We start from the raw sequence: 23,482 nt of genomic DNA on the forward strand, positions 1-23,482 counted from the left end.
AATTAAAAAAAGGCCATATTTTATGTTCATTTCACGTGCCACTAGACTGGTCGAGGAGGTTAGTAACTGTTTGTTTTCCTTCATTTACCAAACATCCTACAGAGGTGAATTATTTGATAGGACCCAGCCATGTTTACGTGAGTGCCAATTCAAACATAAAAAAGTTAAATGAGCAGTCATCCTGGCAAAATTACGTTTACAGGATATTTTTACAAAAAATCTGGTAATATTAAGAAAGGCGAAAGATAAATTTGTTCATTCTTTTCATAAAAGAAGTTGTCTATATTTGTCACAGTGCCATATAAGGCGGTGTCATTTATGGGAAAAGTTGCGAAAAACTGATTTAAGAAGTTCCGTGAAAGTAGCCCCAGGTATATATAGACCTTTAAAAAAAAAAAAAAATTTACCTTTTTCACACATTATAGGCTTTAAACATCCCCCCACAGCATGATCATAATCCGTATCCCAGCAATGTTCCTTAAAGTCACCATGACAGGTTTTTCCATCCACACATTTTAACACTGCTCTCTTTTCGGGATAGTTTCCAGCAATCACAAAGCAACTACACAAGATGAAGATCTGCAGTAAAGCATTCTTCATAGTTATCGATTGGAAAAGCAAAACAACAAGAATAAATAAAAACGTCTGTTGAAAGTCTCTCAGCTCTTTGCCGTCCACAGAATGAACCGGTTCTGTCGGGTACGGTACTTCCCCAGCTCTGTTAATTTGGTTGCGTGCCGATGGTGTGTTCGTGGGCACGGTACGTATGTCACCCAATAACAACTTATAGCCATGAAACAACACACCGACCACCCCTGAACGATTCACAGAAGTTAGTTCTTCTAATTCTTCCTTCGTTAACCCGTCAATTTGATGTAACCTTCTACTAACTTTCAGTCACTTGCCTACTTACTTTCACTTTCTGCCGGATGTGCGTGGCTCAATCAGATTATATCTTACAAAGTATGGCATGGCGCCATTCGACCAATCAAATGCCACAATACAAAGACCAAATTCAAGGCAAAGTAGAAACGGGTGAAACAACAACAACGTGTGTATTATTTACAACATACGTACAGAAATAGATTAGGTACCAGTGTGCAGTACCGGTATGGTACCGAGCATTTATAGTTTAATAATAATATATTTTTATTAATGCATGTACCTTATAGCATGAAAAACTCGTTTAATTGCATTTGGTTCGCCTTTAAACATGTGAATTTCAAACCTTGAAATTCCGCATGGGACTCAGCATTCATACATAGTTTCGAGTACTCGGGATTCTGGCAATGACCAGTACGTCATAAATAATAGAGAGGTAAATGGACCTAAATGCTGATTTTCCATGTGCTGCAATTACTGTAGTTCCCCGTTTTGCCACTAGGGGGAGTTAACTGGTAACTCCTGTCCCCCCAATTTTATCCGTGTGTGCAGTATTACAAGACAGTATAATCCTCGGTCGCAGTTGGGTGGCAGAGTTAAATGATAATTTAATTATAATTATGTAATTATAATTTAACTCATTTATAATTCATGAACAACACACATAGCATATTCCTGCAGTCACTGCCCTTCACAACTATACTTCAGTTTCAGTTTTTGCTTTCAATACTTGTTCACAACATAAAACACGAATCAAATAAATAATGTGATCAACACATGTTTAAGTACATGTATGTTGGCACGGTAACTTACAAATCTTGTATGTAAGGTGCATTAGTCAGGGTGGGTCACCAGGTCCTGCTCTGAGTGTCTGTGTAAACAAACATATGTTTCCTTGATAACTGGGTCTCACAGCAGTGTATTTATGTAACGGGAGCAGCTTTCCAGTGCTTAAACTAGCAGTAGTTAGCAGGAACTTCCCTTAAGCTCAGTTGGTAGAGTGCTGGACGTGGGCTGCGGAGACCCAAGTTGGAATCCTTGTGTCACCCATGTAGTGAAATCCTTCAACCATTACATATGTACATGTAAGGAAATTGTACACTCTAAATTGGTAATTCTGAAATTGATGTATTGTTATCATACATTACATCCAGGCTACCATATTTTATCCTGGCCAAACGAAAACTTTCTGTGTATTTCACACTTGTACCTGTAATGTGCTGTCAGATATCTCAATTCACTGGAAACAACCTCAGCATTCTGCAAATAAGTTTTAAGTTATGTTAGAAAATTACCATTACGCATTGCTTTCAAATTAAGTTTCATAAAGGTCAAAGGGGAAATGACAGCCATTTTGCAATAATCACTTCTCATTTCTCATTTCGTTATGTGCTGCCATGGGCAGTTATCTGCTATAAATTTCACTGACAAACAATAAAATTTACCCTCAAGTTTCTTGATATCAAGCTTTCTCCAGTATTCATATTGTTTTCGGTTTCAGTGTGCGCTCTCACCAAATGTGCTGTGAAGTTCAGACTGTCAACTCTCCAGTCACATTGATGGACATTTTCAAAAATTCAGGCTTGTTTGTACACTTTATTTTTTTGTATGTATAATTTAAACATAGTTGTTTGACTATGTCTAGTAATGTTAAGCACTTATATATTGTGTATTCTATCACTGTTTTCTTTCCTGGCTTCCTGGCTGTAACCCAGAGTTTTACTTTACATACTACTTAAGCCAATAATCAATTTATTACACACATATTTTTTTTTCTACAATTTTATCATTTTTTTGTATGCACATGTAATTCAGCTGCCAATATCATTTTAATGTCTAAACAGTGTTTCCAATTCTTGAGTGACAAAATAAGAACTCTTGTTACAGGTTATCCCCTTCATATGGAGCCGACCTCTCTTAGCTGATGTGTCTAACTACTCAGTGCTCACAAGTGGTGGAGCTGTGCAAACATGTCCTTGGAGAGTTCAACATTGACTGATACAGAGGGTGGTCACTTAATTGTTTTTACCTATTCATTCATATTGTTTGTGGTTCATTTTTACATGTCGCGTAGTTTGTTAGGTTGTTTGTCTTGTAAGTACATCTGTAATCAATACCCATCTTAACAATTTAGGTTTAAAAATTTTTGGCTATCTGTATTTGTCATACAGGTATGCCATTTAATGTATTAGCCTTCAGCATGCATATTAATAACTGGGTCATATCTAGTATCTTCATATTTCTTTGGGGTATTTTAATCCATTTTAATGTTTTTTGCTGCTGTTATTTTCTGTTCAAAAATTTTCTTAATTGCATCAATGGGGAACTCGTAAAACTCCTTCACGCCTGAATCAAAACAGTCCAAATCATGAACTCATGTGTTCTTTCTTTTATTAAGCCACAGTTATCACGATATATGTGCTCATGTAACATATGTGAAGTACACATGCACTGCAACGTCACAGAAGACAACAGTGCGTTTTACTGTCATTAAGACCTTGTGTGTAGCTCATCCTGGAGTCTCCCATAACAATGTATGTTGTTCAGGCCTAAGTATTTCACAATGGCCTTTGTGGCAGAGGGTTTAGCTCTGTCTGTTTTCCTCCGACCATAATGAGTCTTCAGTAAGCATGGTAAAATAAATAAATAATTAATCAACTGTTTCACACATATCAATATCAGTCTGTAGCATGAATTTCCACATTGTGCGACTGCTTCGCTGGCCTAGTAGCTACAGCGTCCTCCTCGATGTCAGGACACCAGTCCTGGGGACAAAGCCAGGTCAAGTCATACCAAACATTTTACACTTGGTACTTGTTGCTGCCTTGTTTGACGCTCAGCACTGACAGGTTACAGAAAGTAAACATAAGTGGTTGGGCCCAGTGTCAGTGTAATGTCACTGCATGAGATGTTTTGTGGCATTACACTTAAGTGGCGGGATGTACACACCCTGCCACTCCTCGTGATCATATGTCTGAAAAATTGTTAGGTATGACGTTAAACCCAAGTATACATATTTACATACTACACTTGGTATCATACATGTACTGTTTTTTTGTTTGGCAATTCATTTATATGAGTAAATATCATTTTATGTATTTTATTTCATGGACACTTTTAAAACCATACTCTAGATGTATATCGGAGTATCCCTCATTGCAGAATTTCTTACCTGAAATTGCAGTTTATTTAAGGTACCTGATATTATAATATGTATTGTCTGTAAGCACTTTTGGCTTCCCCCTCATTTGTACAACAGGCTTGGACATATCCTTTTGGTTTGCCGCACACTTTCGGCTCTCTATTGCTACATTTTCATTTTCATTTTCTTTCAAAGTCGTGCTCTTTTGTCTCGAAACTGCCATTTATAAAGTCCTTGTGCAACATTTGAACTTTTTGTTATGGGCACTGATGTCAATTCTCACTGTTTCATCACAGATGTGGCTATTCGTTGACAGCATTCCAGTTCTCTCTTCAAAATTTCGAGAGAAAAGTTTGTTTTTGGGAACTCCTTTACTAATGGCCCCGTTAGCAGCCTCAGCCTTGTTACTCAGCAAGTGGCTGGATTATCCAAGGCTAAAAGCCGCACGTTGCCTGATTGTAGGGCTAGCAATAAGTTCAAAATTGTCACTCACAAAACACTGTTTTTAATGCAGTTATCTCCCTTGGTTCCTCCCCACACATATTAATAATATAATAATAATAATATCTTTATTTATTGAAGGTAGCTTGGTCAATTTCCAATGAAACTGTTCTTTCCCAAGGCCTTCACAGAGAAAACAGTATGTAGGAAACATATGAAAAGATTAAAATACATAAAAAAAAATACATCAGTATTTATAAAACAAAAGAAAGCATTGTGTATTTTGAAAAGTGACATACATTCATACATACACACTCAACAACACAACCAATAGTGCTGTCCCTGCAACTGTCCCTGCAACTGTCCCAACTAGCAGGAGAAGTAGGGTAGTGAGACGGCCCATTACCTACTGTTTCCTGCCCTCCTGCTGGCTGCAACACTGACACACATGTACAGAGAACAAGCCCAATGAGTGGAAGATGGCCCCTTTCCCATCCCCTGTTTGGTTTGAACAACGCACATGCGTGAACAGTGTCACAGGGATGTAGTCTTACGAAGAGGTTTTCTACAGTAATAATAATAATACATCAAAGTATAAAAAAAATAAAACAAAGAAATAAAAAAGAAAGTACGTTTTAAGTTTGAACATATTACATTTAGATTCTGAACAAGTAAAGTTAAGAGAGATGGGATATTATCTAGATGATATATACATTGAAGGCATGCATGCATACATGTACATTTCAGTTGGTGTCTGTAATTTTAAGTAGCATGATTGAAAACTTGATAGGGAAGGGGTTTCTTTCATAGTTTGATGCCTATACATGTAAAACTTTTTGTCATGTAATTTGCCCTGCCTTTAGGCAAATGGACATCATGTTGTGTTCATCTAATAACAGTATTGTACAGCTGTTTATTTGGAGGGAAAAGTTGTTTAATATAGTTTGGACAGATGAGTTATGCAATCAATTTCATAGTTTACCCTTTTATTAAAATGCATCCATTTTAGTCCTGCCAGCAAAGTTTTTTCAGATGTGTTTATGCTTTCTTGTAGAACTGAACAAGAAGTTCTTTTCTCTAGCTTGGCTATCCTTTCTCTGTGTTTTATTGAACAGTTTCCCCATGCTGAACAGCAATAATCAAAGTGAGGAAGAAAATAAGATTGGTAGAAAATATCACGCTATTAATGTGTTAGAAGAGCTCTCTTCCTGCATAGAATCCGTAACAATTTAGAAATCTTTTTACACACCTTTTTGATTTGTGTGTTCCAGGAAAGATGTCCATCAATATAAATACCAAGAAGTTTAACAATGCTGACTCATTCAAGTTTACTTCCATCAAGCAGAAAGGAACATTGTTGATTAACTGGAGACCAGTGTAATGTATTCAGATTTTTGGGGATTAATGAACAGGAGGTTTTTGTTGCACCAGTCTGTAATGCCGTCCATACTGCTGTTTATATGGTGCTCAGCGTCAGACACATTACCTGAGGAGCAGTATGTAGTTGTGTCGTCAGCAAAGTTGTCAGTAGAATTGCCACTGTCTTGGGAATAATGGTAGTTCATTTATGTATAGTATAAAAAGTAAAGGCCCCAATATGGAGCCAGCCTTGCAAGACACTGGCTTTAATATCCTTAGCATTATACATTTCTCCTCCATTCAAGTCACGTGACTTGGCGACCATCTTGGATTTTGATGAAAACCTCAAAAAATCTTTTTCTCCAGAAGGGCCGATGCAACTGAGCTGAAATTTAAACTGAAAGTGTACAAAGCCTAGGTTTGTTAAGTTTGAGAACAAGAACTTTCTTGGCTGAAAATTGTACAAGCTCGCTATTGGGTGAAATTGTCATGACCTCAAATTCCATTTTTAGCTAATAATTTCTACACTTGTTCAGATGATGTCCTGCAAATAGTCCTGTCTGACACAGTTTTAGACACTGATTCTGAAAATGCAATTTTTGCAAAACCGGATGTGACATCATCAAAACCGGAAGTGGGTATATCTGCTAAACCAATTTTACGACGTAACATCATTCCAGGGCAAGCAGACAAATTTTACATAACCGGAAGTGATTTTCTGGAAATCGGAAATTTTCAAAATTGAAAAACTTCTAAGCTAAAGAGGCTCGACAGAAATGCGTGAAACTTAGGTGGGTGACAGACCTGGAGATGTGCTCTTACGAGTAAAGATTTGGGTGTCCTCAAGTCATGTGATGTTGTGGCCATATAAGGTTGATATGAAAATGTTTGAGAGTCATTTTCTCCAGAACACTATGTCCGATTGACTTGAAATTTAGCTCACATAACAAGCGTTCCCTGGAGACTATTTGGAAGAAAGAATGCAATGCTTATGCAAATTAGGTTTTACATGATGCAGCAGAAGTGATATCGCATGTTTTGTTTTGTTTTTTTTTGTATTTTTTGAACTTCAGTATTCTAGACATGCTGTCTGACGTAATTTGACATCCTGGTCATGAATTTTGTCTTAATTTTTCCCTGTAAGATGTAGTTATGTAGCAAATTGCGATCAAAAATCAGAAATTTGCAATTCCCACCCCCCCCTTCATATTTGTAGGTCTCGTGACAGAAAACTGATACAGCTGTAAAGTTCAAAATTGCTGAGTGAAAGGGACTATATATGCACTGTATGTATGCTGAAAATGTTGAGCTGTCTTAATAAATAGATTATGTACAGGGCTTCACAATTTGGGAAAGGCCAATTTACTGTATTTTGGCACATTTACAAGAACATGTTATATAATGCATATGCAATCTGTTGGTGTCTAGGATGAATGTAGAAATATTGTAAGTATGTCATTGTGTGGTCTCTCAGTTGTCGTGTGCTCTCTCAGTTGTCATTGTGTGGTCTCTCAGTTGGCATTGTGTGGTCTCAGTTGTCATTGTGTGGTCTCTCAGTTACCATAGTGTTGTCTCTCAGTTATCATTGTGTGGTCTCTCAATTGTCATTGTGTGGTCTCTCAGTTACCATAGTGTGGTCTCTCAGTTACCATAGTGTGGTCTCTCAGTTGTCATTGTGTGGTCTCTCAGTTACCATTGTGTGGTCTCTCAGTTGTCATTGTGGGATCTATGAGTTGTCATTATGTGGTCTCTCAGTTGTCATAGTGTGGTCTCTCAGTTACCATAGTGTGGTCTCTCAGTTACCATAGTGTGGTCTCCCCATTGTCATAGTGTGGTCTCTCAGTTACCATAGTGTGGTCTCTCAGTTACCATAGTGTGGTCTCTCAGTTGTCATTGTGTGCTCTCTCAGTTACCATAGTGTGGTCTCTCAGTTACCATAGTGTGGTCTCTCAGTTACCATAGTGTGGTCTCTCAGTTGTCATAGTGTGGTCTTTCAGTTGTCATTGTGTGTTTTCTCATTTACCATAGTATGGTCTCTCAGTTGTCATTGTGTGGTCTCTCAGTTACCATAATGTGGTCTCTCAGTTGTCATTGTGTGGTCTCTCAGTTACCATAATGTGGTCTCTCAGTTGTCATTGTGTGATCTCTCAGTTACCATAGTATGGTCTCTCAGTTGTCATTGTGTGGTCTCTCAGTTACCATTGTGGGATCTCACAATTGTCATTGTGTGGTCTCTCAGTTGTCATTGTGTGGTCTCTCAGTTGTCATTGTGTGTTTTCTCATTTACCATAGTATGGTCTCTCAGTTGTCATTGTGTGGTCTCTCAGTTACCATAATGTGGTCTCTCAGTTGTCATTGTGTGATCTCTCAGTTACCATAGTATGGTCTCTCAGTTGTCATTGTGTGGTCTCTCAGTTACCATTGTGGGATCTCACAATTGTCATTGTGTGGTCTCACAGTTGTCATTGTGTGGTCTCTCAGTTGTCATTGTGTGGTCTCTCAGTTGTCATAGTGTGGTCTCTCAGTTGTCATAGTGTGGTCTCACCGTTGTCATTGCATTGTTTCCCAGTTGTCATGGTGTGGTCTCTCAGTTGTGATAGTGTGGTCTCTCAGTTGTGATAGTGTTTTCTCTCAGTTGTCATAGTGTGGTCTCTCAGTTGTCTTTGTGTGGTTTCCCAATTGTCATGGTGTGGTCTCTCAGTTGTCATTGCATGGTCTCTCAGTTGTCATTGTGTGGTCTCCCAATTGTCATTATGTGGTCTCTCAGTTGCCATTGTGTGTTCTCCCAATTGTCATTGTGTTGTCTGTCAGTTGTCATTATGTGGTCTCTCAGTTGTCATTGTGTGGTCTCTCTGTTGTCATTGTGTGGTCTCTCAGTTGTCATTGTGTGGTCTCCCAATTGTCATTGTGTGATCTCTCAGTTGTCATAGTGTGGTCCCTCAGTTGTCATAGTGTGGTCTCTCAGCTGTCATTGTGTGGTCTCTCAGTTGTCATTGTGTGGTCTCTCAGTTGTCATTGTGTGGTCTCTCATTTGTCATTGTGTGGTCTCCCAGTTGCCATTGTGTGGTCTCTCAGTTATCATTGTGTGGTCTCTCATTTGTCATTGTGTGGTCTTTCAGGTTAAACGCCTTGTTGCATACTGTAATCAGCATGGCTGTCTGTCCATCTTCCTGTCAGGGGCCTCCGTGGCTCAGTCGGTTAAAGCGCTAGCGCAGCGTAATGACCCAGGAGTCTCTCACCAATGCGGTCGCTGTGAGTTCAAGTCCAGCTCATGCTGGCGGCCGTACGTGAGAAGGTCTGTCAGCAACCTGCGGATGGGTCGTGGGTTTCCCCCGGTTTCCACCCACCATAATGCTGACCGCCGTCGTATGAGTGAAATATTCTTGAGTACGGCGTAAAACACCAATCAAAAAAAAAAAAAAAAAAAAAAAAAATCTTCCTGTCATGTTCCATGTTACTCTTCTAAAGCGCTGCACCAATATTTATAAAAACTTCAATACATCTGCATCATGCATAATTTTCACGTCATTTGCATAGAGGTTGAAAAATGTTATGTCTCTCAACATCCAGCATGCTTTGCCGTAAATGTTTTGTATACATCTTTCCTGTCAACTAAACGTGCTAATCGGCTTATGTCATACCCCAAGAGTTGGCATCTGTTGTCAGCTGAGTATTGGCTCATCCAATAATAGGATTGCGGTGGCCACCCACAGTACACAGATAGCCAGTCTCGTGTAGCGATGTATATCGAATACTGCCCCAGCCAGCTAGTGGTTGAACTCACAGGGTCTCTTACTACCATAGCACAGCCATTCACAGCATTACAATATCCACCCATAGTGCACGGATTGATAAATTCAGTTTGAGATTTACATATAAAGACCACTTCTCGCACTTACATCTCTTACCACTGCAACAATTTACAATTTTATAACATGTATAGCCTGGTTTCCTCCCACCATAATGCTAGCTGCCGTTGTGTAAGTGAAATATTCTTGAGTACAGCGTAAAACACCAATCAAATAAATAAATAAAGATAACATGTATGTCCCTGCTGTGCAATGTTTATGTATATATTAAACAGTCATATTTATTACACTACGTCATAAGTTTGGCTTTTCTTGTGGATTTAATTGCGGTGTCTTAATGCGATCTAATGTATGAATAATATCTGTATGTGACAGTGTTGTTCTGCTTTATTTTGGTTTAGATGGCAGTATTTGAACATATCTCACTTAACACTATACAGTTTTATGAACTGCTCAATCAGGACAGCTACATGTTTTCACTGACTGGCCTGTTTTTATTAATCACATTCTTCAAATCAGCAACATATGTTAATTTTGATTTGTCATTCTGTCTGCTCACCCAGCACTGTCCACCTGTCTGTCACACAGGTCTCATTGTCTCATTCTCATAAAATTTGATTTGCATGTGTTCATTTTGTGTAACCTCACATCAAGTTTAAAATCCAGCTTACTCCATGAATAATTGCTGCATATTTAGTGTGTTGTGTTAATCTTAATTTGCCATAAATATGGCCTTGAAGAGTGCATTACTTTTCAACTTCATGCATATTATTGATTCTGTTAACTTTATTCTTAATGTTATATTCGTATCTTTGAAGGTCAGCCATCAAGCTGTAGATGGTCGTGAGTTTTCCCCAAGCTTTGCCGGTTTAATACTGGCTGCCATCATGTAAGTCAAATATTTTTGAGTACTGTATTAAACTCCACTTATATAAATAAATTATGGTAATGTTATAAATGTTCTTTAAAGTCACATCTACTTGCTTCTTTAAAACCTTTAATGTAGTCAAAAGGTTTTTCCCCTCTCTCATTTGACAACACATGGGTTTTCTCCAGTTTACTCTACCTGTAAAAGTTACTGCCATCATATCAGTATGTCAGAAAGCAAGAGTTAAGTTAGTAAAGAAATAAATACGCACGGTAAAAAAAAAGTAAACATAATAAAAGCTACAGAATACACAAATAATAATAAATCATGCTCATTTCAGTTCATTTCATTCATTTTCGTTTCTTTTATTGTAGTAGCTGTCATTACAGGTTGAATTACAAATATTCATGAATTTCATCATATTTGGCCACTGTCCTAGCAGGTTAGTTTTATTAATTCCATTCATATAATTTGCCCCTAAAGGGTACATTTATCGTACATATACCTCACCCATCCAAGCTTACTCAACAAAGCTCTGTGAGTGTAGATATTGTAAATACTTCAGGGTTCTGGTAATCACCAAAGGTTGTGTGCACAACACCCAGACAGGGGAATGAGTAGATTCAGCATAGTATCTACAGTATAAATAACGTTTACAAGAAGTAACTGTCCAGTAGCCTTTAGGTTGAAGGCCACTTATACTCAGATACTTGCCCCAGTACTGATAAACATAGTGTGAGTCAAAACATAGCATCCAATGACAGGAATATTTCAAGTCCACATTTCATGCACACCAGTTACTTTAATGAGCAATTTTTTAAAAATCTTTATCAATTGAGGGGACATATTCCCTTTTTTTCCTATTTTCTCATTGTATTCTTCTTTTGTTTTCTTTAATCTACCATACTTACAATTGTAGTTGACAAACAAATTTGAAGGTTTATTATACTTTCTTTGCTCCAGTCTGTGTCAGCTACCAGTGTATCAACCCTTCATATGCCTAGTTTCAAAAGATCCATTTTCAGTTATTTTTTATTGTATTTTTTCCACTTCTGGTAAAATAAAACTGCCAGCTTCTGATGACCTGTAATCAGCATCTCAAAATTCATCAGATAGCGTAGTTGTATGTAATATTATCTAATAACGGGTTGCAGAAATCCTAAAAATATTTTCACATTTTCACAAATTTTAGCGACATAAATGGACTAGTATGCTATTAAAGGTTTTACACTAAATTCAAGATGGCCAACAAGTCACATTACCCAATTTGCTCATACACACATTGCATGTTTTTTTGTTTCCAAATAGCATCAACTGATGGAATGTTACCTTTATTTATTTCATTGGTGTTTTACGCCATACTGGGGTGTTACATGTGCTAAATATAGGAGTATAAGGAGATATACCCACTTCTGGTTTCAGTGATGTCACTTCAGGTTATATATTTGCATATTTACAATCATTGTCCAAAACTGCAACACATAGAACAGTTTTGCAGAAAGTACAATTTGTCAAATTGCCAAAACTAAATCAGACAGTGTAGAAACTATGGCACAAAGGCGGCACAAAAGGCAAAACTGTCCAGTGTGGCAAAATAGTTACAACAAAGAGCGTTAGTTTATCTACATGCTTACCAATTTTTAGCCTCACCGTAGCAATGGTTCCTGGTTGTGTGACTTTTAAGAATGAGAAACACAGCAGTTTTTGAGTGTTAGCTGCTATTCTCTGGGCATCGCAGAAAGAAAATGAAATGATATTCAAGTTCATCAGGCAAAACTTCATCTAATTGTATACAGGTCATTTTTGACATCACAGAACTGATTTATTTATTTTGTGTATTTGATTGGTGTTTTATGCCGTGCTCAGGAATATTTCACTTATATGACGTCAGTCAGTATTGTGATGGGAGGAAACCGGACTGAAGGAAACCACAACCTTCTCTTACTTTAAGAGGAATACCACATTCCAGTTGTAGATGTTACCAAAAAGTATACTTTTTGTGAATCAAAGCAGTCATGTTTTCTTAATTTCTCCTGATTATGGGTATTAATTCAATGAGGGGCATTACCTGCGGTATAGACATACTTTGGATTCTTTCAACACCAAGTGCACAGCACGTGTTCAAATTGTCATTCTGGTTTGCACAAACAACAGTTTGCATTCGGTGTGTATGGAACACATATGCGTGTATGATTTTCCTTGTGAAGTACTAGTATTTGATTTGCCTGATGAAAAATCTTTTCTTCATGCAGCTCTGCCAAATATATATTTTCTCATTAACATTTGTTATATTTATTTGCAGATTGACAACTCCATTTTCTGAAGTGGTGGAACAGTTTACACTGTCATCATTGTCTTCATGTTAACAGCAGGAAGATCCATTTTGGGCTCCATACAACATGGAACTTCAAGCAAAATGCTCGCCGTCAATCCAAGACCTCATACAGAAATGCATCATACACCTTTCACAGACTTAAATGTACTGTGTGCATGATAGTACGAGCTCATCAATGCAGAAATGGCAAAGCTCTTGCACGCTTGTTAAAATGTAGGCAGAAAGAGATAATATTTAAATTGTGTAATATGTATTACATAGAGGTTAATGACGTAAAATTTTACCCCCAAAAGTTTATTTTTAGAGGAAAATAAATGTTGTCAGATATTACTTTTGGTGCGATAACTTACGTATTCCTTTAGGATATTGTCCTACCTTCCAAACAATCCCCAAAACACCCTTCTAACATTAATAGAACTCTCAGAATAAGGCACAATTTTTGTGATGGCCCAAATTTTAGGTCACAGTCGAGTCTCTTGGCGTTCAGCATGAAGGGGATAGTGCAACGACTGGTTGACCCGTATCAGTATAATGGCTCGGGCGGGGCGGCTTATTTGTTTCAGGTAAGTCATCTCAGTGAAGCACCACTAGATAAAAGAGCGTTGAAAATGCGTCCTGCACTCTAAGGATTCCTTCATGGTCATATGACTGAAAAATTGTTACATAGGACGTTAAAGCTCAAGCACTCACTCACTTCGTTAACGCGTCAGTTTGACGTAGCCTGTTTGTTCCCTAGCTTTCAGACGCTTGTTAAGTGTCGAGTCAGTGCCATAGCTGTAGAATGCACTTGTGCTACAGTTAGGTCATATGTATGGTATATATGGTATATTGATTTATTTATTATGATTGGTCAGTTATATATAGCACCTGCCCTACGATTGGTCAGTTATATATAGCACCTGCCCTATTGTTCGTCAGTAATATATAGCACCTGCCCATCTATTGGTCATTTAGCTGGGGGGAGTGTCATTGTGAATTATGATAATAAATTATGATAATGATTATTTAAAAATAGAAATATGATCAAAATTCAGGTTGTTAGCTGACACCAAATGCTATAGTGCAAATATATTTATTAAAAATGTGTCATCCTCATTTATAACATTAATATTACACAGATAACATAGTTGGTCCCAAATAACCACCATACAAAATTATTTTGTCTTTGTCTCTTCACAGAAAAATAAAAAAAAGTATTGATTGATTTATTTTATTGATGTTTTAACCGTACTCAAGAATATTTCAGTTACTCAACGGCAGTCAGCATTATGGTGGGAGGAAGCCATGCAGGGCCTGGATGAAACCTACGACCATCCGCAGATTGCTAGAAGACCTTCCCACGTACGACCAGAGAGGAAGCCAGCACAAAATATTGAAGAACTCATTTACAACGAACTTTTTCATCAGAACTATGTCATTTTTATGTTTTCTCACCTTTTTATTACTTCTTGATTGTCGTAAAATCGCTGTAAGTGAAAAAATTTTTGGGGGTGTGTTGGTGGAGGGGGGGGGGAGATAAATAAATCGACGAGGTCTACGCAAACTGAATGACTATACTGACCATATTTCTGTCACTCAGGTCCCATGAAACAATTCATGAGAGCTGGGAAATGTAAAAATTGTGTGCCCAAGGGCAGGACAGAGCACAAACACATCTTACAATTAACTGAGCCTTGCCCTGGGGCCTGAGGCTCCATAGAATCAACATCTTCTGGGTCATGACTGAACACTTTTTAGAGGGTACATAAAGTTAAGAATAATGTGTGCCTCAAATAGAAAGCAACAGAGAACTTCCAGAAATACTTTCAAGTAATTTTTTTCTACATTTTCTTTTATTATCAAGAAATTAAACAAAAGCAATTGAAAATTTTCTGAACGAGGTTGATTTTTTGAGTGTATTTTTCAAAACCTTTTTTTAAAAATTCTAGCAGCTAAAACTCCATTAAAACTGAATTTAAAATGATCCAAGGTTGTTATTCAGAGTTGATTTCACAGATATTAACTGTTTTTAAAATACCATTTCAGTTCCAGTAAACAAATAGGGGAAATTTTATGAAGAAAGTGATGTAACATCAGGTTCCTTAATGGGTTCATATTTGAAATTAAATATACATTTTGAAAAAGCTTTTGCTCTGTACACTGAATAGCACTGACGTCATATTGTTTTCCTATTAAGTCTTTTGTTTGTTGTTTTATTTCAGGCTCAAGAATATTTCTCTTGTATGACGTTGGCCAGTTGGCCAGCATTATGGTGGAAGGAAACCGGACAGAGCCCAGTGGAAAACCCACGACCATCCGCGGGTTGCGAATAAACTTTCCCATGTATGATCACAGATGAAGCCAACGTGAGCTGGACTTGAACTCACAGCTACTAAGGCTGCTGAGAGACTCCTGTGTCACTGTGCTGCACTAGCACACCCATCACTACCATACAGGACCCTGCTAACTTTTAAAGTTATGTTGAAATCAACAGGAACAATGCATGCAGTGAGAAAGAGAAACTCAAGACAGTGGTAGTCATTATGACATGATTGTTATTTTCGTTTATTTTCTTTTCTTTTTTTTTTTTTTTTGGCTTTATAATTTTGATACAAAGATATCTAAACGAAGCTTCATATTTTACCAGGACATAATCCTTTAACAATAATATTCACAAAGAAACCGGGTACCATAAGAAACATTCATTTATTTATTAGATAAATGATATAATATCTGGATTTCATCACAGCTACAGAAAAGTTTGAATACCTTATTTTTTTAAATATAACATTAAATTTCTTTCTTTGGATACTTAATATGGATCACAGCCATCACTTCCACTTGTGGGAAGGAATGTGGAGCAGGCACTACAGCCTGGCACTATGAACAAGCTCCCAGACATGAACTTAACAGTTCAGTTACAGCTCTTATTGTTACATTTTCTCCCATTAACAGCAAACACGAATACAGACATTTGTCAAAACATCCCTTGCATGACCCAAGGTTATAACATAACATGGCACAATATTGCATGACTCAAGGTTATAACATGGCACAATATTGTAGTCCAGCTCCTGAACCCTGGTTACCTCCCCTGTTCCAACAACATAGGTGTCAATATGGTTCAGTGTTTGGGCTAAGCAATATGGACCCCACCTAGTCCCATTATACTGACACCGGGCCAACCTGTCCTGTTCCCTTGCTCTAACCTCTCAGTGTTAAACACCACGAGAGGCAGCAACAAGTACCATTTTTGAAGTCTCTGGTAGATCCAGGTTAGATCCTGAACTGCTGCCTCTCGTGGTGTTTAGCACTGAGAGGTTAGAGCAAGGGAACAGGACAGGTTGGCCCGGTGTCAGAATAATGGGACTAGGTGGGGTGTCATGCCTGCTGTCTTCAGCATACTTCAGTGGCAGCATGGACTCGTCCTACATAAAGAAGACACAGTATACGTACACACGCCTAATGACTGCTTGTCATCAAATGACTGAAAGATTGATAAGTGTGACGTTCAACTATTTAATGCACCTGTTAAGGGTCAAAGTTTATACAGGAAGTAATAATGTGATGGACCACAGTGCTTCATTAATATATTTGTAATTAGGTGAATAACAGTTCACCTGTTCCTTCTTTGTTACTCAGTCGTGTATGATGTAAGTGTAGGTCATTTAAGCCCGGATGTTACCAGTCTGAAAATTAGTGCTTGATAAACCTTGTAACTGAAAACATATACATACATATATCTACCTACAGATCTGATACTTGATCTAATATACCTGAACAACCCTGTATGGGTTATCTCAATTATCAGCCAACACAGCTTGCCCAGCATTTTTTTTTTTTATTGCCGTACTCAAGAATATTTCACTTATACGACGGCGGTCAGCATTATGGTGGGTGGAAACCGGGCAGAACCCGGGGGAAACCCACGACCATCCGCAGGTTGCTGCAGACCTTCCCACGTACGGCCGGAGAGGAAGCCAGCATCGCCCAGCATTAAATACGCCTTTACGCGCATGCATCGCTATCTATGTTCGTCTTACATCACTGCCCATACTTGCAAATTTTGTACAGAAACCTTGCAGGTCATCACAGGAAGTGATGTCAGAAAAAGCCAACAATCCTTCTCAACCTTTGTTTCTGAAAATATCTTCCACACATGCATTCTCTTTATCTGAAATATCACCGACATGATTCTAACATAAAATCTGAAACAATTTTGTGGTGAGTGCTGATTAAATAGTTCCGTGTAAGGACACACGTGGTGAGACTAAGCCTAAACAACCCTACGTGCGTCTCTCCAACTCCAAACTTGCATAGTGGTGGTGTTGCCCTTCCTATGGTCTGGCGCAATGGAGGGCTGTAACGCAGACGAAACGAGACAAATTATTTAGATGGCATAGAACTTTTAATGGAAGATGGCGGACAACCAGTCTCATCCTCCCGATCAACCAATCAGAACAATCGTTTCACTCAGCGTCAACGCACATGTTGGGGATCCCCTCCTGCGTAAGACCTAAGAGTTATGTCCCTTAGAACAACATTGCTAATTACCTACGATCGCTATAAAGCGAGCGTAGAGAACGGAACATGGGCTGTAAGAAGAATACCAGCGTTACTGCTGCAATTCATACTCTTCACATTTTTTTTTTTCATGCCATTTTTCACTTGCACCATAGTGCGTTTGGTCCACATAAACTGGCACTTTTCCACGTGTGACCTACATCATTTATAGCTGGAGGTGGCCTTTATCAAACTTCATGCCAGACAACATGGAAGAGCACGGTGAACTGCTTATTGCTACCTAGACCAGTTGAACAATTATCGCATGAAATTCGAGAAAATTCCCCATCCATAAGAATATAATGGAAAACCCATGTGTCATGTCCTTCAAGCAGTTGAAGGGCAACCACCCAAGTCATTCAGCAACAACTCACTCCAATTTGTACCATGAACTCGCTCAATCGCCTACATGCAACAGTTCCAGGTCAAGTGAATGAGACGCAAAGACCGAGGAGAGTCCGTTATCGGCACAGTGTGTCCAGTTGTAATATCAAATGATTCGTCAAACTGCTCAGTTCAGAATGCTATAGTCCAAATGTTCAGTCTAGAACTTGACAGTTCATGTGCTCTGTCTAGATTTCAATAGTTCAAGTACTCTGCTAGCACTGTGGTGGGGTAGACCTTGACCATCCACAGGCTGCTGCCAGACCTTCCCATGTAAGATCGGAGAGGAATCGAGAATGGGATGGACTTGGTTCATGATGACCGCACTAGTGACCGGTTTCTTGAGTCACTGTGTTGCGCAAGCAGATTAGCCAATCGGCCATTCATTGCATTTGCCTCAGCAGTTTTGAATTTGTAATAACAAACTAAATATGTAAGCAAAACGCTAGAATTTGATGATCAAACATTAGAAAGTCTACTCCACAACGATCGACCCACGTCTGTGACGTAACGGCCGTACATTCGGTGGTTTCTCTATGTGTACAACACAGACCACAGGAGATGATCGCTATGCTTTTACAACTAATTTTGAGATTATTCCAAGCGTGACTTGCGGCTGCAGTAACACAATGCAGGATACTGCCAAGTTATATAGGCCTACATGGCCTAAAAATGGCACAGATTTACAAAATATATCGATCGAAGTCAAGGCCAGATCTCGTCAAAAACGCACTTTGATAAAGGAGGACTTGGTTGCAGTCGAATTAGACTTTCTCATTCAGCCAGGCGTACTACAAGAAAAAGCCAGAGGAGGAGGCTTAATGTAGATACATGTAGGCATAGGGTCCAACTTTAATGTTTCATTTTTTTTTTTTATTTTTTTTTTTAAATAGCTGGACTTTTGTTTTTAGGGAACATTTAGTGAATATAAAGTCGCTTCAGAAAATAGGTCAAAGGTCGTTTGTGCTGACCACAATCTATAACATAGAAACGACTTATAAAATATCTCTGCATTTGGAAGAGTGGTTTCAGAGATATCACATTTTCAAGCTAAATATGAACCCTGAGACAGTACAGTTAAGAGTCGGTTGTTAACGGACGGACGGACAGACACGGGGATTGACATGACCCCAACTACACCTTTTGGTCAAATTTAATTGACTCGTCACATCGTCTTCGGTTCTGTCTGTACACGTTCATCAGCTTTTGAAGAACACATAGCCTTTGGTTCCGTTTGCTCACATTCATCAGATGTAGATGGATACAGAGTCTTTGGTTTCGTTTGCTCACATTCGTCAGATGTAGAAGAACAAAGAGCCTTTGGTTCCGTTTGCTCACATTCGGCAGTTGTAAATGGATACACAGTCTTTGGTTCGGTTTGCTCATATGTATCTCTATTGTCAGAGGACACTTCCCCTTCAGGCTCTGGCCTCAGTGAGTTTTCCCCAGCAGAATCTGTTTCCATCTCGTCTAGACGTGTAGCTCTGTTTTGTGCAACGTTCAGTTCATCAGCATTGTCGCCAACATTGCTTTCCTCTGGGACATTTTCACTGTTCCCGGTGTCCTCTGTATCGTCTGGCATGCTATCACATGGCAATGACTGAGATTGCGGTATGTCCTGAAATAAGACCGTAAAAAGTAGCATGAATTCAGACTACCTTAAATCTCCTTTGTTTATGAAATATTAGATTAATCTTTAATAATACAGATCCAATTATAGAAATCGACAACCCCAAAAAATTTGGCAAAAAATGCTCTGAGACTCTGCCTAGTCTAAATTAGAGTCAAGAACAAAGAACCAACCTGTAGGAGTAACATGAATACAAAACCTCAGCACAATATACATTACATACCTGTACTTTATCATTTCGCTCAACAAGGATAACAATACACAAAAGACATATAGTCATCAATTTTGTAACTTACTCTATTTATTTATATGAACGGTCTTTTATGTGGCTGCCTTCAGACTGTTTTATTTATTTATTTATTTGATTGTTGTTTTATGCCGTACTCAAAGATATTTCACTTATACGACGGCGTCCAGCATTATTGTGGGAGGAAGCCAGGTACAGCCAGTGGGAGGCTGCTGGCAGACATTCCCACATACGGTCGGACAGGAAGCCAGCATGAGCTGGACTTGAATTCACAGCGACCACATTGGTGAAAGGCTCCTAGGTCATTACGCTGCGCTAGCCAACTGAGCCATGGAGGACACCACCCCTTCTGACGGTGGCCAGCATTGTGGTTTGTGATTTGCAGAAATTACAACCAAAACATGCACACGGGGAATCAATGATGGAATATTCCCTAGTTTTTGTTCTTGTGCTGTAAGTGTACGCAAACCCTTTTTGAGATACCACCCAAAATAGTTTTGAACTACCACGCAGCACTGTACCAGAAAATTAGAACTATTTCCTTTATAGGTTTCTTACAGCAGCTGTAGCCTAATTCCTCAACTTTTTCGCATATGAAAGAGCAAAATTCAGCACAAAAAAGCATATTTATAATTTGATTTTTGAGACAAATCTATATTGGTTGCATTGGGCAATTTTAAGGCTTTAGGTATAATTTTATCAGAGTCTTTAGAGAATAATGCCTTCAGAATATGCATGAATAAACACTCTGCAAACATATGAAAAGGTTGAAGAATTACAGTATTGATTTATTTATTTGAACGGGGGTTTACACTGTACTCAAGAAATTCACTTACACGACGGTGGTCAGCATTACAGTGGGAGAAACCCGGCCAGAGCCTGGGCAAAACCCAGGACCATCCACAGGTTGCTGCCAGATCTTCCCACGTACAGCCGGAGAGTAAGCCAGCATAAGCATAGACGACAGTGGTCAGCATTACAGTGGGAGAAACTCGGCCAGAGCCTGGACAAAACCCAGGACCATCCATAGGTTTCTGCAAGGCCTTCTCACGTACAGCCGGAGAGGAAGCCAGCATGAGCATAGACGACGGTGGTCAGCATTATAGTGGGGGAAACCCAGGCAAAGCCTGAACAAAACCCAGGACCATCCGCATGTTGCTGGCAAACCCTCCCACATACAGCCGGAGAGGAAGCCAGCATGAGCATAGACGATGGTGGTCAGCATTACAGTGGGAGAAACCCTGCCAGAGCCTGGACGAAACCCAGGACCATCCACAGGTTGCTGCCAGATCTTCCCACGTACAGCCGGAGAGTAAGCCAGCATGAGCACAGACGACGGTGGTCAGCATTATGTGGGGAGAAACCCACATACAGTGGGAGAAACGTACAGCCGGAGAGTAAGCCAGCATGAGCACAGACGACAGTGGTCATTATGTGGGGAGAAACCCTGCCAGAGCCTGGACAAAACCCAGGACCATCCATAGGTTGCTGCAAGACCTTCTCACGTACAGAAGCAGAGTAAGCCAGCATGAGCATAGACGATAGTGGTCAGCATTACAGTGGGGGAAACCCAGGCAAAGCCTGAACAAAACCCAGGACCATCCGCACGTTGCTGCCAGACCTTCCCACGTACAGCCGGAGAGGAAGCCAGCATGAGCATAGACGATGGTGGTCAGCATTATAGTGGGAGAAACCCAGGCAAAGCCTGAACAAAACCCAGGACCATCCGCACGTTGCTGGCAAACTCTCCCACATACAGCCAGAGAGGAAGCCAGCATGAGCACAGACGACGGTGGTCAGCATTATAGTGGGGGAAACCCAGGCAAAGCCTGAACAAAACCCAGGACCATCCGCATGTTGCTGGCAAACCCTCCCACACACAGCCGTAGAGGAAGTCAGCATTATGGGGGGAGAAACCCGGACTGAGCGCGGGAAATCTGACAGAATCTAACTCCCACAAATGACCGGAGAGGAGACCAGCACAAAAGCTGGACTTGAACTCAGTGACCATATTACTGAGAGGCTCCTGAATGACTGTGCCATGCTGGCATGCACACCACCTCAGCCACGGAAGCCCATATAGTGCTTTAATATTTCCAAGCTTTTCCACTCTATTTTACAGTTTATACTTGTAAAATTTATTTATTTATTTGATTATTCTTTAATGCCTTGCTAAAAAAAAAATTTCACTTCTACCGTGTCTATTACGGCACTTGGTTTCATGGGTAGAGGAAAGGGGAATGCACTGGGTATAAAACCATCCACCTAAGAAGAAGTAACCGCTTTGGTGGCCTAATGGTTAGAGCGTCTGCCTCAAAGCCATGGGATCAAACCCAGGTCAGGTCATACCGAAGACTTTAAAAATGGTACTAGCTGCTTCCGCGCTTAGCCCACAGCACTGAACACGGGAACTGGTTGGGACTGGTTGGCCTGGTGTCAGTATAATGGGATTGAGCAGGGTGTCATGTCTAAGTACGACATTAAAACCCAAGGGTATATACATGTATCTATGATAAACAACAAAGGTACTTACATAATTATGTACATGTACATTGTCTCCATAGTGAATGTTCCACACGTTGATACATCCCTTCATCGCAGGATTTCCCTCAACTGCCCCGGCAGATGAGGAAGCCTCTGGAACACAAACATCACAAACTCTAACCACATGAAATTAAAATACTGTGATTGACATAAAATCTTGCCCTGAAAAGTGAAATGTACCACAAGCTAGTGATATTCTTATATTCTTATGAAAAGGCAAAAATATTCATATCTTTTTAACGAAAGGCAAGCTTAATGCTGTCAGAAAAGTTTGGTATTCTTATCAGTATGTAAAAAATATTCATACATTTATTAGAAGAAAGGAACATTCTTACCTGTAGTTGGATCAGGTGCTGTGTTATCACCAGAGTTATAACTGTCTTGTTCACTAGCAGTATTGTGCGTCGTCTCTTCTTGTGTAGGATGGACATCTGGACGTTCAGTAGAGGCAATGTCACATTCATGAACGCTATCGTTGTTGGTTGTTTCTTCTGCGGGGTGATTGCGGTCTTCTGGATTCAGCAGCATAGGTTTGCTTTCCTCAACCATAGTAACGCTCTGGTGAGAGGCTTGTCTATCAGTGCTATGACAACTGCCATTCTGTTGACGCACACCTTGTTCACCTGTAACTCCCAAAGCAAGAATACATGTACATTCTTTCTGAAGGAGAATTTATTTTTAAATAAAAAGATAAATAGATATTTATTTGATTGGTGTTTTACGCTGTACTCAAGAATATTTCCCTTATACAGTGGCACCCAGCATTATGGTGGGTGGAAACCGGCAGAGCCCAAGGGAAACCCACGACCATCCGCAGGTATCTGTAGACCTTCACACCTATTGCCGGAAAGGAAGCCAGCTAGAGCTGGACTTGAACTCAAAAGCGACCGCATTGGTGAGAGGCTTCCACCCACCATGATGCTGGCTGCCTTCATATAACTGAAATATTCTTGAGTACAGCGTAAAACACCAATCAAATAAATAAATAAATAAATATTTATTTGATTGAAGTTTTACACTGGACTCAAGAATTTATTTATTTATTTGATTGGTGTTTTACGCTGAACTCTAAAATATTTTACTTATACGACGGCAGCCAGCATTATGGTGGGAGGAAACCGGGCAGAGCCCGGGGGAAACTCATGACCATCTGCAGGCTGCTGTCAGACCTTCCCACGTCGTATGGCTGGAGAAGAAGCTAGCATGAGCTGGACTTGAACTCACAGCAACCGTGTTGGTGAGAGACTCCTGGGTCATTAACGCTGCGCTAGCGCACTAACCAACTGACCCACGGAGGAA

The 23,482-nt window shown here is 39.6% G+C and overlaps 1 protein-coding gene and 1 long non-coding RNA gene across 3 annotated transcripts; one reads left to right on the plus strand and one right to left on the minus strand.

The window, feature by feature from the left end:
* Positions 1 to 1,033: 1,033 nt before the first annotated feature.
* Positions 1,034 to 15,361, plus strand: LOC135464688 (uncharacterized). Of its 2 annotated transcripts, none has more exons than XR_010443677.1 (6): positions 1,034 to 1,109; positions 2,384 to 2,467; positions 2,770 to 2,889; positions 10,452 to 10,522; positions 12,804 to 13,399; positions 15,038 to 15,361. It is a non-coding gene; the product is annotated as an uncharacterized LOC135464688 (long non-coding RNA). The 2 variants fall into 2 exon arrangements; XR_010443678.1 differs by lacking the exon at positions 1,034 to 1,109 and adding an exon at positions 1,117 to 1,318.
* Positions 15,362 to 18,312: 2,951 nt separating this feature from the next.
* Positions 18,313 to 22,732, minus strand: LOC135464383 (uncharacterized). Its single transcript, XM_064741811.1, has 3 exons — positions 22,519 to 22,732; positions 22,173 to 22,276; positions 18,313 to 19,380 (listed from the first exon to the last, which is right to left on the minus strand). Exons 1-3 carry the CDS (start codon positions 22,730 to 22,732, stop codon positions 18,928 to 18,930), a joined length of 771 nt encoding a protein of 256 aa, XP_064597881.1. The 3' UTR covers positions 18,313 to 18,927.
* Positions 22,733 to 23,482: the final 750 nt, after the last annotated feature.

This window comes from Liolophura sinensis, chromosome 4 (assembly GCF_032854445.1).
Source record: "Liolophura sinensis isolate JHLJ2023 chromosome 4, CUHK_Ljap_v2, whole genome shotgun sequence".
In the NCBI taxonomy this organism is placed as follows: Eukaryota; Metazoa; Mollusca; class Polyplacophora; order Chitonida; family Chitonidae; genus Liolophura; species Liolophura sinensis.

Bases quoted from the DNA above. Each gene is read 5' to 3' on its own strand.
- LOC135464383 (XM_064741811.1), bottom strand. From the start codon at position 22,732: ATGGTTGAGGAAAGCAAACCTATGCTGCTGAATCCAGAAGACCGCAAT. The intron at 22,277-22,518 runs GTAAGAATGTTC...TTTGTGTTCCAG, and splicing joins AGCACCTGATCCAACTACAG to AGGCTTCCTCATCTGCCGGG. The intron at 19,381-22,172 runs GTAAGTACCTTT...GTCTTATTTCAG, and splicing joins ATGTACATGTACATAATTAT to GACATACCGCAATCTCAGTC.